We start from the raw sequence: 17072 nt of genomic DNA, 5'->3' as shown, positions 1-17072 counted from the left end.
ATTTCAAATTTCCCTACTTAGACAAAATTATGAGGGTGTTAGACAATACTGGACTTGGACACTAATTGTTTAGGTACTGCCAGTGTTAAGATTCAAAAAATTAAAGTTGTATACTTGTTAAAACACAAATTGTTGACATCATATATTAAAACACACAATATAAATATCCTTAACTCTAAGAGGGTCTGACATAGCATTTTTCTTACTTTGCTTATCTGTACTTTTCAATCATCAATGGATGTTTTTGTTTCTGTATATATAACGAAATCAACATTTACTGACATTTTCCAATAAAATGTAAGCCTTCCATGCCCGTTTATACAGAAGTTGGATCAAGTAACATTTCAGATATTTTTTCAGGTTGATTGCACATTAAAGAAGAGGATACTATTCATCATATATATATTCATCATTCACCTTCTTAACCATCCATGTAAATGACATTCAGCTTCTAGATCACAGTTCTGAGGACCTCTGTGCTTTATATATTATCAAGGTTGGCAAATCAGAAAGGCAGAGGTATGATGTTGGGGGGAGGGAGTTAAGAGTTAGATAAAACATCAACATATGTAAAAGAGTCCTTATAATGGGTCAGGTAATTTCTGTCCCTATTCAAACCACATGTTAATGTGGCAAATTTGAATATGAATGTTAGTGCTGAGCATTCCCTTTGTAGATGGTAAAGTACCTTTTCAATACAACACAAACTTTCAGATCTTTTACAAAACGTTGAAGTTAAAAGTTAAAAGCCATTAAAGTGCTGGTTGACAGATTTGTGTATTTGGAGTTTTTTGATGTCTGTTCTATGTCCATCCATTCTTTGTCAAAGAGTGTTTACAGTCTGTCCTATACATGGATGTGGGCATTGCTGGCACATGATGGCATATATGATGTTAGTTGAGGAACAAGAGAATGTGCCCATGATTCTGTAAATAACGTGGTTAAGTCCAGTGACAGTATCTCCAGAATAGAGATGGGGGAAAAAGTTGGCAACAGGGCATGTTGCAAGGAAAAGTTCCAGGATTAGTATTATGGTGGTATAGCCTGTGGTTGCTAGTGAGAATCCTCATAAGATTGGGAGGTTGTCTATAGGAAAAAACAAGGCTTGTCAAAAAAAACTCCAAATACACAAACCTGTCAGCCAGTACTTTAAATGGAGTGGGTCGTTCTGTTAAAGACCTGAAAGTTTGTGTCTACAGAGAGAATGCTCAGCATTAACATTCATATTCAAATTCTACACATTAACATGTAATTTGAATAGGGACAGCAATTACCCGACCCATTTATAAGGACTCTTTTGCATACTTGGATATTTTATCTAACTCTTACCTTCCCTCTCCCACCCCTGCTGTCCCTCTAACAATTCTGATTTGCCAACCTTGGTAACAATTTTTGGCCTCTGTGCTTTATATATTGAGTCTGTTCTGGTAAGGCTATGATCTGAAGAAGTGGGTCTGTCCCACAAAAGCTCATCACCTAATATATTATTTTGTTAGTTATTAAAGTACTACTTGACTGTTTTTTCATTTCCACAGGGTCAAAATGTATCACATTATGGAGTGGAAGGAAAGGAGGGAGTGAGATGACCTAGAACTGTAAAGCCAAACTCAAAGGCGGGAATTTACTGTAATAAGTTTCTTTAGAAGTAACTTTGGAACATATCTCGTTGTACTTTGAAATCTTCTAGACTGCAGGAAACTTACCTCTCCTTGAGCTTGTGACCAGCTTGTTTTCTGTTTCTCTTGTCCAGTAACTGCTGACATGCCAGTATCAGAGATCCTCACAGTTGTTGGTGTCAAAGCAGCTGTAGTAACAGCTGCTGGAGAAGCCATGCCTTGGCCAAGCTGTTCCAGTGATTTTCCTCCCTCTCTACATCCAGCTCCAACCATCAATGTCAGACTAGAAGCTGAAGAAAAGGAAGTGAAGGGTACAGGTGTTTCTCCACACACTGGCTCATCCTGGACCACCAGAGTTCGGCCATTCTCTTTGGTGTAAGTAGCAAAGCGAATATTGCGATTAATCTGAGGAACAAAAGGCGGCTGCTGCTTGGCCCTTGTATCCAGCCCTGGTTCACTCCCTTTCCAAGGAGGCCTGTTTGCCTCACCTCCATCACTCCCATTACTATCCACTTCACTCCTCTCTTTTAGCTTCTTTGTTGCAGGATCACACCCAGAGTCTGAAGCATTTTTCCTCCTTCGCCCATCCTTTCCTTCTGTATTCTCTCTTTTCTTTTTCCCTTTTGAAGATTTAGCAGCCTTTAGTCCCCCACCCTAGAATAAATAAAATTATGTAGTCACAACAGGCAAAGAGTCACCCCGCTTGTTAGAACAGAACCAGAAGCTCCAGTTTCTTCCCATCGCTTAATGGAAAAAATTTCATTTGTTAGAATAAAGGATTTGTTTCACTATGTTAAACTCAAAGATCTACTTTAGACATATACTGCAATGTAAATTTTTTAATATATAAAATTGCATGCACGGAGGCCTGCCTCTATTTCTGTACATTAGAACTGTGTCCTCCAGAGCAAAACAGTCTCATTTACTTATTAATTGGACTAGGTTGCCATACGATGTGGTACATTGACAAAATGGACATTCGAGACAGGATAACAGTAAGACACAAAGGGGAAATTCCTCTTATAAGCTTATTATCTTGGAAGTAAAACTGATTTTTAAAATATTTGCATACTGATGTATTTATATCACTGGAATGTATGACTACCTTTTTCCTTGTTACTTGTCTAAGACTGGAAGTTCTGACTTTTACATCCTCTAGGCATCCTGCACTTCAAATCAACAGAAAAAGCAGCCCCAAATTTCAGAAAAGACTGCAGCTAGGGAAGGATTGATGTAGCACAAAATTACAACGAGTCTGCTGCAAAAGGACAAACCAGGACCCTTTTCTGACCATGTGAGAAGAAGAGATATTTCCTGAAATAGGACAGCCTTCACAATGCACCACATTAGAATGAAGCAAGACCACACTTAGGCTAGGTCTACACTAGCCGTGGAAGATCAAATGCTTAGGTTGAATCTTCTGGGGCACCATTTCACACACGCGCACAACGTCACATTCCAGAATCAACGTCAAACCTGGAACTCCTTGGGAGCCATAAGAATTAAGGAATGTTGGCAGGAAGAGCACTCCTGTCAACACTCTGCAGTGATGACAGTGACCAACGTCAACGGCTGCAAAATTGATTTTAGGTACACAATTGGCGTATCTAAAATTGCATAGCATCCATCAACATTCCCAGTAAGTGTAGACGTAGCTTTAGACGCCAATAGCCCAATTTTCTCTTCAATTAGAGTAATTCCAAACTTAATAAACTCACAGCAAGCCTGTGCTGACAAAAATGGACTTTTACAGGAAACTAGGTGGATATTTTGACTATTTTATTATGCACAATAGATATACAGAAAATCCTCCTCTCCTCCACTGAACTTCTCAAATGTTCTCAGTGAACAGAATTCCTCTAAGTTGTTTCCTCCTAGGTGATCACAGGATACTTTCTGAAGCTCCTGATTACATATATAGAGACATGACACAATACAGTACCTCATTTGGTGGAGCGGAACTGTCCATCACGACATGAACCAGTCGGGGATCCACGGACTTTATCTCACCAGTCTGATTTTTATGAGATGGGTGGCAATAAAACAAGGAAGAAAAAGCATTCAAATTACCAGCTCAGAGAAAGCAAGGAACATAAGACATCATGCAGCCCCGCCTTTCCCTCATTTGTCAATATGTTTTTGCTTTCACTATGCCCTTTCACTACCCTCTCTCAACTTGTCTAGCCCTCAGGTTCAATGCTACTTTGGTGTCATTTTTATGCCTCCATTTATTTATCTGTCCTGTCAAGCACCACATGAGACAATTCTATCACAAAGTCCCCTTCTGTCAATTTGACTTCATTTCCTTCCAGTTCTGTCTTTTCTCTGTTTCATTCTAAACGGCTACAAAATGTTTCAGTTTATGCCACCCATTCTCTATTAGCTTACCTCCACACACCACCCCTCCTTCCCAAGAAAAGGGAGACTGGAAACAGTAAGATCATCAATGTCAGGTGACTGTTTTTTGACCCAAATTATCACTTCCTTACTTAACAGAGTCACCATGCTCTCACACATGGAAACAATTAAGAATCTTTTCTGATAATGGACTCCCTATCTCTTAAGTAATGTTCATCCATCAGGAGATCTAATGAATTGGCTTGAAAAGGAGTGTTCTGAAGCTCCTCCTGAAAACCATATTCCCTAAAATTCAAGCAAAGAATATTCTCTACCTGTCCAGAATTAGCGCTGCCTCCAAACAAATTAAAAAGTTCAGTCTGAATGCAAATGATCTTATTGTGAAAGATTTAAAAATCTCACAGCAAAGAATACACAACTGTTGATGCTGTAGACAATTACGACTCACCATGCTACCCACCACTCAGGTGTGTTGATTGGGAGTTTGTGAAAACAAAGAACTGATGCCTGGACTACTGCTCAGCCAAAACTACATATTCAGAAGATGGGTCTCAGTGTGAGATTTTGTACCCTAGTACCTAGTCAGCCTCCTTCATGTTCACCTGTTTCACAGAATGTGTACACCGTATGAGGAAGAAGCCAAGAAAGATAGCATTGACGGCCATAATATGACAATAATGGAAAAGTAACCTCCTGTGTCTACCAATATCCTCTCCTCCTTTGCAACCTCTTCCTACAATAATTACAATACAATTTCCCTACAACATTTTGTCCTCACCAAGCATCTTTCCACACCTTCCCCAAACTGAAGTGTGCATTGTTTATTTTGTAACTTGATTCCTGTGGGGTAAGAAAAGTGACTTGTCCATAAAGAACCATGTGATTAAACATCTTTCGAAGACATTAGTCAACAAACAACAAAATTAAAAAATACTGTGAAGAATGGAATGTTCACCAAGTGAGGCAGAGAATTCAGGTTTTAGAAGCCCAAACAAAGTGCTTCAGGACTTCACCTCAATCACAGACACTTCCATAAGACGAGTGACAGGATCTTGACGGGTCACAACACCACAGAGCCAGCTATTTTCATCCTCTGGTTGGTACACTTTAACCCTTTGACCTTGGACACTGTAGGGACCTGAAAAAAAGCCAGATCAACTGAATATACCTGCAGACAAATTATTTGCACTGTACCATTAAGGGTTCGCAACAGTGTTCCCTCTTTTGTCTCCCCAACCCCTCAGCAGAACGAATTTTTTTATGTGCAACACACTGTCTTCAGCTTAATGCACATAAGACTCATATGGAGGGGTGGGGGCAAAGAGTTCTTGGTGCGATGGAGGGATAAGGCCTGGGGCAGAGGACTGGGGTGCAAAAGTGTGAGGATTCCAGTCGGTGGTGCAGGCTCTTGCATGGTGCTGGGGTTGAAGGGCTCAGGGCTGGGATAGACTGTTAGGGTGAGGAAGAGGAGGGCTCCAGCTGTGGATGCAGGCTCTGGGATGGGGTTGAGGATGAGGGTTTGGGGTGAGGAAAGGTGTTCCCAGGCTACTATGAGGAGAGAGGACTCCTCCAGCTCACACACTCTTTCCAACAGCACCTGGTCTGGAAGGGAAAGGCGCCTCTCCCAGCAGGATATGCATCCATTCCCTTGTAGGTTCCAGACAGGGTTGGGTTGGAGTTGGGGGACAGCCGCCTGGGCTACAGTAGGGGAGCTCCAGGGCCAGGCTACAGTTCCAGGTCAGGCCAAGGGAGAAGCACTGGGTTCAGGCTCTCCTTCCACCAGTCACAGCAAGCTGGAGGCCAGGTCAAGGCTAGCTTGGAGATGTGACGACATTCTTCCCCTCCTTCAGCAGGTGTCTTGAATGCCTGGCCCATGCTAACTATGCAGCTGAGTGGCCACACAGCTTTTAGGGAACATATGTGCACAATACAGCCAGTAATGCATGTTAGAGTTGAATGCACTCATCTCCTTGTGCAAGGACACAGATTACCAGGTTTTGTAGAACTTTTGCCCACAACAAACACATCATCTCAGCACAGTTCTATTGGAAGAACATGATCAAAATAGAATCATGAGGCTTTGTGCATGTGTCAATGATTGTTATGTTGAATTTGACCAATTTACAAGTAACATTATGTTTTGAGAAGATCTGAAAAACCCAGCCTTAGAAACTCAACCTAAAGCTAGAAACAAGCCAACTCTGATTTCCTCCTAAATAGTCATTTTTGCTCTGGTCAATCCAGACAGACACACATCATGAACAAACATGTGACTTTACTGCGACCTTCTTGTGAAATCTCACCTTCAATTTATAAAAAAAAAAAAAAAAGACACCTCATCCTGTGCAGTAACTGGAGTTCTTCAAGATGTCCCCTCCCGTTGGTGATCCACTTCAGATTTCATGCACCCCATGTACCTTGGATCACAGACTTTTGATAGCAAAGCCCATTTGGTCCATACATGTGCCTTAAACATCCTTGAAGTTTGCATCAAGGCTACAGAGTGATGCTCAGGTGAACTGCCATCAGTTCCTTCTCCCCAAAGCTGACGTACAGGGCAAGGAGGGAATGTGGTGGAACACGTATAGGGAGAACCTCTGTCCCCAAAAATCATCCAGTTATTTAAAAGGGTGAGTAACCTCTCCTTTAAAAATTGTCCCTGTAGGTGCTCCACTTCAGGTGCTCCCTCCACCCAGAAGCAGCTTCAGCAGGAGGAGTGAGGAACTCAGTGTTGTAGATAACACCACAGACTCAAAAAGCAGCATCTGAACTGGAATCATGGATTAGCACACAGTGTTTTGAAGAAGTGTATATGGAAGCCCGAGTGGCAAGCCCTAAAGATCTCATTGTTGTAAACTTTCTGGAAAAATGCCATTAGGACACAGACATTCCTTTGTTGCAAGGTTACAACCCCAACAGGCTGGTAATGATAAGGAATGATGCATGAGTGAAGGACAGAAAACTGTAAACTCCTTAGAGTTGTCAGCAACTGACACAATCTGGCAGAAAAGAGTATAATACCCATTTTGTCATCAAACATATATAGTGCAGCACCTTCCTTAGTCAAATGTTATTTAGGGAAGGAAAAATGAGAAATAAATGACCTGTTTAATATGGAATTCAGATGAAACCTTATGTAAGAGTTAAGGGTGTGAGCAGAGCAAAACCTTATCTTTGAAAAACATTGTGAAGGGAAGGTGTATAATTTGGATTCCTAACACTTCCAGTCTTGGAGCAGATGTAATGGCTACAAAGAAGATAATCTTTATATACAAGTTCAGTAGAGAACAAATTACCACTGGCTTAAAGGAAGGCATCTGTGGGGGAAAATTAAGATCCAACATGGATACAGCTTGTTTGATTGGAGGGGAACGTTTTCCTACACTTTTAAAATCACAGAATACTAGAACTGGAAGGAACCGTGAAAGGTTAAGTCCAGTCCCCTGCACTCATAGCAGGACCAAGCACCATTTAAACCATCCCTGATAGATGTGCATCTAAACTGCTCTTAAAATCTCCAATTATGGAGATAGCAGTGCCTCCCTGGGCAATTTAATTTTGATAAACCTCATTGTGATATCATGAGTTAACAGTGAGAAATCTTTGACCGGAGAATGACAAGCTATTATAGCTGACAAGTAAACCGTGATAGGGCTTATACATAACCCCATCTTCTTTAGTTCCAGGAGCTAATCCAAAAGACTTGACAGTAAGGAAAAAAACAGGTGAGATGACACTGATCACACCAGCAGCTGAACCTTGCATTTCTGAAGGACAGGTATTGCAGGCAAACTAATTTCTACTGTTTAACTCTACTTGTGCCTCTTGCACACAGCATGTCATTTCTGTCCCTGCAAACAATTGATGAGCCACGTTATGAAATGAACTCTTAGGCTAGTGAAGGAAAAGAGATGGGGAATGGTCTGGAGGGTTACTGTTTGACAAACTGCCAGAAGCACATTGTAAGAAAATTGTTGGTCTCAGACATGTTGGGATCTGGTCTTGTCCTATCTTATCCTTTTCATCACCTTCACTAGTAAAGGTGTTGGGGGGAAAAATACATATAGCAGTCCCAATGACCAGAGTAGGAGAAACAGTCCCCCAGGAGCACTGGCCCAGCTCCCCTTTCAAACAGAAATGAATGCACCTTTTTACTTGGTCATGGCAAAGAGGCCTGCCTCTGAGAGACCCCAAATCTGAAGTATGTGAACGAGTCCAAGCAATCAGACTCCGTTCATTATCCTGGGAGAAATGTTTTCTGAGAAGGTCTTCGTTGGTATACAGCATGGTCTTGTTAGGAGAACACCTGCCACAAAGATGATGAGTGTCCAGGTGTGTTTCCCAATAGAGTCTTGTCGGTTGTCACTTTCTTACTGTAACTGCTGGAGGTGGCTACTTAAACAGGACACCAGTGCAGACCTGGTGGGAGTCTTTCCACCAATCAAGGGAGTCCTTTACCAAAGAACATGACGACAGCCACATTGGTTCAGATGAATGATCTATCTTGTCCAGAATCCTGTCTTCTAAAAGTGGCCAGTGCCAGATGCCCCAGAGGGAATGTACAGAACAGGTAATCAATTTGGCCCATTCCCACATTCTGGCAAACGTACGTTAGGGACACTACAAGAGAGAACTAAAACTTGTGTAAACTATCTGTTTGGAAACCAGATGGTTCTGAGCCATCCATGGAGGGAGCAAACATGCAATCTCACAAAACTTACTATGAAGATACAAGTTCCCATAAGACCCAAGAGTCAAACACACTTTCTCACTGATATCTGAAGGCCGACCTGGACAGTAGTGGCAAAAGTTTAATAATGTCATAAACCTGTGCATTGGAAGGTAGACCTTGGTGGTTATCTTATCTAAGGATGTCCCTGTGAATTCTAAGCCTTCTTCAGGAGTTAAAGTAGACTTCTGGGCTACATCTGCATGAGAAGCATCTGTCAACAGAAGTGACTGTCGGAAGGAACTTCCACAACAGATTGTGTCTACATATAAAAGCAGATTGCAAGAGCAATCAGCTCTTTCAACAGAAAGAAGCCAGACTGCCTGGCCCTCTCTGACAGAATGCCTGACTGGAAGCTCTGCAAACAGGGCTGCCTAGTGAACCGGAAATCCTGTCTAACAACAAAAGGGGCCTGGAGCATCTACATGGCTGTTTGGTTGACAGGAAACTGTTAAGAAAGGTGTTATACCTGAGTGCAGAGAGGTAAAATACTGCACTGGATGTGTCAAGTTTTGTTGACAAACTGTCAAACAGTACATGTGTGTACACATGTTCTGGGGGTTTTTGCGACAAAAGCCCAGTTTTGCTGGAAAAACCCTCTCATGTAGAGGAAAGCCCTGGAACTTTAGCTGATGCCCTTGCTTGAGAAACAGTGGCTACCATCTCCCTGTGGAGATAGGTGGCAACCACTGCAAGATACCCTTGAGAACAGAGGAGATCAAATAGGAGTGCCCCATACTGGAAGTGACCTTGGCCTATAGTAAAAAACAAGAAACCCTCCTATGGCAGAGAAGATATATATGAAATACATGTCTTGTAGATCAAGGGCCAAGAATTAACTAATAGCTCCAAAAGAGGGATTATTGGTGCAAGGGTTACCATTTTGAATTTTTGCACCTTCACAAAATTACTGAGGAGCCTTCACCCTCTGTTCTTTGAGACTAGGAAGTATTTTGAATACAACCCTTTCCCTTCAGTCCCACTTTCACAAGGTGGACAATTTCTTATCTTAACAAGAGTTCATGAGAGGGGTTCCTGGAAAGAGATGGGAAAAGGGACTGGGGATCTGGGAGGGAGGCAGGCAAACTGGTTAAGTATCCTGCTATAGTCTCCAAGACCCATTTGTCATAGGCTGTGTCTACACTAGCCCAAAACTTTGAAATGCCATTTGAAGTTTACTAATGAAGCACTGAAATAATATTCAGTGCCTCATTAAAATGCTGGCAGCTGCAGCACTTTGAAATTGGCACAGCTCGTCCAGACAGGGCTCCTTTTTGAAAGGACCCCAACAACTTCAAAATCCCCTTATTCCTAACAGCAGATAGGAATAAGGGGATTTTGAAGTTCTGGGGTCCTTTCAAAAAGGATCCCCGTCTGGATGAGCCGCACAGCAGTGAGCTGTGTCAATTTCGAAGTGCTGCGTTTGCCAGCATTCTAATGAGGTGCTGAATATGTATTTCAGTGCTTCATTAGTAAACTTCAAAATGGCCATTTGCTTGGCTTTAGCCATAGTGATTTGCTTCCACTCTTGATGGAAATGGGAAAGGCAGTTGCCCCAGTAGAAGGAAATCATATGATCTATTACAGCTAGAATACAAAAGATGGGGATGACTTAATCCCTTTACCAGCCTATCAAAACCAGTGTTTAAATCACAGTGAGGATTGCCAGGTCAGTCCAGCTGCGATGGTTGCTCTCCTACTGTGGAATGTTCTCAGGGGCTCAGATCATCTTTGAAACCCAGAAAACAAAGCAGGACAAGTCCTCTGAGCTGTCTGGGACTTTTAGCTCCTACTATTTGCAAGTGAGTAAATTCCCAAAGAGCACAGAGGCACCCTGGAGTCTTTCAGTGCATTCAGAAACACATCCATATTTTCAGCAAACAGATTCAAACCATTAAAGGGAAAGTCCACAACTACACACTGTACCTTCTTGGGAAATCCCAAAAGCTGGAGCCAGGAAGCCCTTTGCATGATACCTGCTACAGAGGGAGAGTGGGCATTGTCAGAGGCATCTAGAGAAGTCTGTAAGGATGCTCTGTTCCAGACACTGAACCTCGAGTATGACTGCCTGAAATTGCTCACTTTACTAAACTGAAAAGCACTCAATAAAAGGAAATAAAAACTTACAATAGTAGTTGATTTGGTTTTACCTTGCCAAGAGCTCTTGATAGTTGGAAATCCTGAACTGCAAGTAGGGCTTATGCTCAAGGCATTTGTTCACTGTTGTGTGGCATTCCTTTAGATGGTGCTGATTTTCATGCGCATTTACCATCTTGATGATCAGAGAATTGAGAGAAGGGTGTGAAAACAAAAACTCATGAGTTCTTTGGGGACTTACAAAAATGTCATGCTGAGGCAAGAAGAGCACCAGCTTCCCAGAAACCGGTCTATGGGAGAGCATGGGATTCCCTGGCTTGGGTCGTTAGCAGGCAGAGTGAATACTTCATCACAGGAGTCCCAATTTGATTTCTTGGTTCTTCCTGGCCCTAGATTTAAGTGTCTGACAGAGGTGGCACTGCTGTGGAGATGTTTTGTCTCCAGGCAACAGACATCTTGGAATGCCTGTTGCTCAAAAGAACCACCTTCTAGTATGGTGGGCAACATTTATACTCCACAGAATTAGATGTATGCTCTCCGGAGGGACGGAAAAAAACCCTAACCAACTAATAATAAACTAAAATAAGAGCAAGGGGAAAAAAACCACTAATGAGGTACGTTCAAAGTAGGCTCTGCTGAAACACCATCTCATGCCAAGGTGGGAGAAGGCATAGAACATGGTTTGCCTGCACATAACTATATAGCCACAGTGAGGTGATCCATTATGTGTAGGGCACATACACAGGCCAAATAAGCAGGGTTACCAAAAAGTCTCTGATTAAAAGGTCACCTGACATCAGCCACTGTCGGGACAGGACAGAAAGCTAGACAGACCTCTGATCTGACCAAGGATAACCATTCTTATGTAAAAGATCATGAGGCACATGCATACCTGAAACAGAACAACCATAAGGCTACCACTTGAAGAAGGACCCTCATTTATATCCTGTCTGAACGCAAACTGTAAGCAAAAAAAAAAAAAGCCAAGTTCCCAGAACCAACTAATATGCCTAATTACCTGGACATGTATGCACAATTCTTCTACAGATGTAAGGAAATTTTCTACTGCACATGTCCAGTGTGCTGTTTTTCCCAAATCTTGGAACACAGGAATTGCCAGATGAAATCAAATCACTGAGGTCCATCTACTCCAGTACGCTGACACTGATAGTGACCATAACCAAATGCTTCAGAAGAAAGGGCAAGAAATTCCACACTAGACAGTTAATAGAGTAACCAGCCCGCATGAGACGTTTCTCTCTAACATTCATATATTTGTTAAATCATGCTAGTCCCCACCAAAAACTATGTTCCTACCAATGTAATGTGATGCCCAGAAGATCATCAGTAGCAGGGTTCAAACTCTGCAGCCCCTGCATTGAAAATAGTGAGCCTCTACTGCCTAAGCTAAGACACGCAGGATCCGTTAGCAGGTGGCAGACACAACCCTCTGTTTGGTCTAGCCATTGGAGGAGGTGAGAATGCCATAATGAGTAAGAATAATGCAGTCATGCTTAAAAAGGCATCATTAGAATCTGAGATGGCAAATAAGGGGGTTTTCAGCTTTGAGATCTCACAGAAGTCTTAAAGGATTAAGTTTTATTTTTCAGAAGAATTTACCTTCAGGCAGAACAACATTTTAAATTTCAGCTAAAAGGGTGATATTTTGGGACGTTGCAAATACATGAAGCTGGATCATAACGGAAACTGTTTTGCAACTTTAACTACAGGCATTGTGAATGAATAATAACTACAAACAATTCCAGTTAAACAGCAGTCTCTCTTTCCAATTAACTGCAAGAAAGCAATAATTAAACTGTTCTCAGAAAGAATTCTGAGGTAACAGAGGTAATCATGTTAGTCTGCATCCTAACAAAACAAAAAAGCAGTCATGTAGCACTTTGAACATTAACAAAATAATTTAATAGGTGATGAGCTTTCATGAGGCAGATGCACTTGCCCCAAGAAAGCTCATCATCTAATAAATTATTTTGAAAGAATTTTGGATACATTTGCTATGTCTACACTTGTACTCCTCTCCCTAAAGAGCTATACAAATGAGGTGCATATTTACATATCTGACACCTCATTTGCATATTCTTATTTCACAATAGCTTCTTTTGAAAGAAGAAAACCAGTGTAGACACTGCTCTTTCGAAAGTAAACCCCATCTTCAAAAGAATTCTTCTTCCCATAAAAAAAGAGAAGAAGGATTCTTTTGAAGATGGAGCTTATTTTCAAAAGAGCAGTGTCTACACCGGTTTTCTTCGTTCAAAAGAAGCTATTTCAAAATTAGAATATGCAAATGAGGTGTCAGATATGTAAATATGCACCTCATTTGCATACCTCTTTCGAAAGAGGAATGCAAGTATAGACACAGACACTAACTATATGGAGTGGAACTTCCAAAACAAATAGTAATATCCATTGTTTGGACTCCTCCCCTGAACACAAACCAATGCAGAATGCAGGCTCCCCAAGTTGCAAGCCAGTTGAGCTTACCTCTGCTAAATATTTCTTGAAGTTTCTGGTCGCTAATTAATGCATTGACAGAGTCTCTCAGTGCAGACTGCTCCTGCAGAACTTGGCTCTCTGTTCCCATCTGTCAATGACATGAAAAAGTTCTGAATGCAAGAAAGCCAGGAGATAACACAGTAGTTACATTACTAGTGGCCACAACTCTCTGGCCTCTCTCTATTCTGAAGTCTCTGAAGGAGAAGACTATCTGGCCTCAACCAAAACAAGAGTGAGCAAGCTTCCTTAAAAGGTAGGAAACTAATCAAGATCACTAGGCACAAGCAGATTTAGAACTTCCATAGCAACAATTCCCTCTGGATGGGGAGGGTCTATACAGCACTCAGCAACCAGCTCCGAAAACAAAGGATGGGGAAAGAACTGAGACCATAAGATGTTCTGCATGGAGTCAGAGGACACAGCCAATTCTTGTGTTTTCACACCCTCTCCATCAATTTAATACCCAGGAGGAACACCACACATCTTGAAAAAGAATCAACTTGAAAATCATGGTATGAAGTAGAATCTGTACTCTGTCTGGGTATGTCTATATAGTAAACCCTCAATTTAACGGACTAATGGGGGAGGGTTGTCCGCTATTCCCAAAAGTCCATTAAATGCAAGGGTTTACTGCCCCCCCCCGCCCCGCCAGGCTCCCCCACAGCCCCAGTCCTCCCCCTCTTCAAATACCTGAAACAGACTTAATCCAGTGGCATCAGACAGGAACCTCAGGTCTCGGTCCAGAAGAAACTCCACAGGAACTACAGAGCCTAAACCCAACTTATCTACTAAAGGAGTGAAGGTCTGTGAAGAAGAAAATTTGAATAAATGGTCTAGAAACAGAATGGGTACACATTCAGACCCAATACCCTTCTGCAGTGGATTCATATCTCATAGGGGATAACCCAATAGTTCATAAAATATTTTAGTAACCAAAGAAGTTAACACTGTACATAAGTAATTTTTAAACAAATGCAGCATAAATTCCAAAGACAGACAAAATTAGTCCAAGGAAAGTTATTTGCACTTCCCAGAGCCTGAATTTTCAAAACAAGGCAGAGCCACTGCCAACAATTTAATAAATGGGTAAACAACATTTCATTTTTTCCAAATCATCTAGCAGTCAACTTTCCTTATAAAGAACCAGAATTATACTAGGCCTATGTCTAGACTACGAAATAAAGTTAAATTTAATAAAATTTACTGTAATACTAGATTTTATAAGTTTGAAGTTGTCTATAAATGTTCAGAAAGTCGACTTACCACTTGTCCATTGCCTTACCTATATTTGACTACATAAGCAAGGTATTGTGGGTATCTATCCCACCCTGCCTTTTTCCCCGTGGTATTCTGGGTTTTTGTGCCAATGGCTTATGGGAAAAAAAATTGTGCCAGAAGTGCTTGTGGGTACCTGATGTCAACATCCCAGAACGCAAAGCACCCCCACCCACTGGAAAACAAACAGCCAATTTCACGCCATTTTTTCCCAGCTGTTTTCCAAAGCCTGCTCCTGGCTCATGCCACTGCGTGGATCCTCAGCTGCTTCTAACCCTTCAACAGAGCATTACGGCTACGTCCCATACTGTCATGGAGAATTTACTTAGATAAAAACAGTGGGAGGATGAGATGGATCTGGAGGAAGAGGATGCATTGGATGATGAAACTGAAGAACTAGAGACCAGGAATTTAGACCTGCTGGCTGCCCTGGATACATGGCTTACAGTAGAGCACCATTTCTGGAGACATGAAACCAGCATGAACTGGTGGGACCACGTGGTTTTGGAAGTCTGGGATGACCACCAGTGGATGAAAAACTTCTGCATGCACAAGGCCACTTTCATGAACTTTGTGATTTGCTGGCCCCTGCTCTGAAGTGCAGCAATGTCAGAATGAGATCTGCTTTGACAGTTCACAAGCAAGTATCAATCACTCTGGAAGCCTGCAATGCCCAACAGCTTCCAGTCAGTGACAAACCAATTCGGGCGGGCAGATCTACAGAGGGGGCTGCAGTGATGCAGGTAGCCAATGCAATCTGTCACCAGCTCATGCAGAAGACTGTGATCCTGGGAAACATAAAGCATTTATTGGACAGTTTTACTGGCATGGGGTTTCCTAACTATGGTGGGGTGACAGACAGAACAAACATCCCCATCATGGCCCCAGAATACATAAACCACAAGGGCTACTTCTCCATGATGTTGCAGGCATTGGTGGATCACAGGGTCATTTCACTGACATCAACGTGACATGATCAGGAAAAGTGCACAATGCGTGCATCTTTAGAAATTCAGGTCTGGACAGAAAGCTCCCGGATGGGCCTTTCTTCCCAGACCAGAAAATCAACATTGGTGATATCAATATGTACACAGTGATACTGGGAAACTCTGCTTATCCTCTCCCCACTTGCCTCATGAAGCCATACACAAGCACCAGGGACCGCAGTCAGGAATGCTTCAGCTATAGACTGAGCAAGTGCAGAATGGCAGTGGAATATGTCTCTGGACATTTAAAAAACAGATTCAGGTTCCTTTTGACCCAATTGGACCTTTCCAAAACCAACATCCCCAACCTTGGTTGCAGGACACTGTATTCTACATAATATTTGTGAATCAAGGGGTGGGGGGGAGACTTTCATGCCAGCCTGGGTTGCAGAGGCAGATGCCATGAGCAGGGTTTATGCACAGCCAGCCACAAGGGCATTCACCAATGCACATACAGAGGCAACTGCAATCAGGGAGGCTTTGAAAAACAGTTTTATGAATGAGCAGACAGCAACGTAATTTTGCTGCATTTAACTACCATGCTACCCACCCACCCCACAATAATGCATGTACCCCACCCCATCTGAACTGATAAGTGAAACTGTGGTTTTCATAAAAAGAATATTTTTATTTAATGGTGGGAGGATTAAAGTGCAGGAAAAAGAAGGGATGTCAAGAGCAGCAGAATGGCCTTTTGCTGTGGGGAGAAGGCACAGGGGTGGAGCGAGAGACTGTCCTTGCCCTCTCCCTCCCCCCTGAACGTTTGGGAACCCTGACAGGGATGCAGGGAGGGGGGTTCAGCTATATCTAGGGGAACCCAAACAGCAAGGTGTGGAGTCGGCATAATAAGTCCTGCATTGGGTATCCTTCTACAGCTCCAGTATGGAACACAGGACCTTGGTTTGCTCTCTGACAAGTCCTCCTTCCCTGCACTGGAGTCCTACGGTACTGCAGGACACTCTGGAACCACTCCTCTGTCAACTTTTGGTTAACAATGGCTGTGCTGTCAGACTCCTCAAGCTGCTGCAGGATAAGATCCTGTTTGCATCTTTTCCTTCTCCTCCTCGTGCCAACCTTATCTCCACCACTGAAGCACCCTGCTGAAGAGTGAAGGTCAAAATTTAGATATAATTGACACAGAGCTCTTACCCATAGAATGAATGGGTCTCTGTTTGAAATATCAATACATCACCGCCCCCGCCCCCCCCAACAACTTTTGGCTTCTTAAGGATGGCAATGGATCAACTTCTGCATAACAGAAGCTATTACTTACCCAGACCATTTCATTGTGGACATGGTATGATCTTACTGGCTTAAGAAGGGAGTGAGGGAGGGTGTTTGAAATAAAAGCCATATAAACTCTAAACTGCAAAGCACATGGCGGCGGGGACAGGGTCAGGAGAAGCTGCCAGCCACGCCGAATGGGGGAGACTGAGAGCCCACCAGCTACATGGTACAGTAGGGTGATCCTGAGAAACTGAAACGGCCAGGAAGCAG

The 17072-nt window shown here is 42.5% G+C and overlaps 1 protein-coding gene across 1 annotated transcript in view; it reads right to left on the bottom strand.

The window, feature by feature from the left end:
- The window catches only part of KDM3B (lysine demethylase 3B), a 173944-nt gene that overhangs the window by 119109 nt on the left and 37763 nt on the right, over positions 1 to 17072 (bottom strand). Inside the window, exons 3-7 of the mRNA XM_075009330.1 lie at positions 14005 to 14118; positions 13303 to 13402; positions 4988 to 5112; positions 3559 to 3630; positions 1704 to 2270 (exon numbers count right to left, since the gene is read on the bottom strand). Coding sequence (XP_074865431.1) covers positions 1704 to 2270; positions 3559 to 3630; positions 4988 to 5112; positions 13303 to 13402; positions 14005 to 14118 — 978 coding nt within the window. The remainder of the gene's footprint in view (positions 1 to 1703; positions 2271 to 3558; positions 3631 to 4987; positions 5113 to 13302; positions 13403 to 14004; positions 14119 to 17072) is intronic.

This window comes from Carettochelys insculpta, chromosome 15 (assembly GCF_033958435.1).
Source record: "Carettochelys insculpta isolate YL-2023 chromosome 15, ASM3395843v1, whole genome shotgun sequence".
Taxonomy (NCBI): domain Eukaryota; kingdom Metazoa; phylum Chordata; order Testudines; family Carettochelyidae; genus Carettochelys; species Carettochelys insculpta.
Note: the sequence above shows the minus strand (reverse complement) of the source record. Positions and strands in the feature narration are given on the sequence as shown.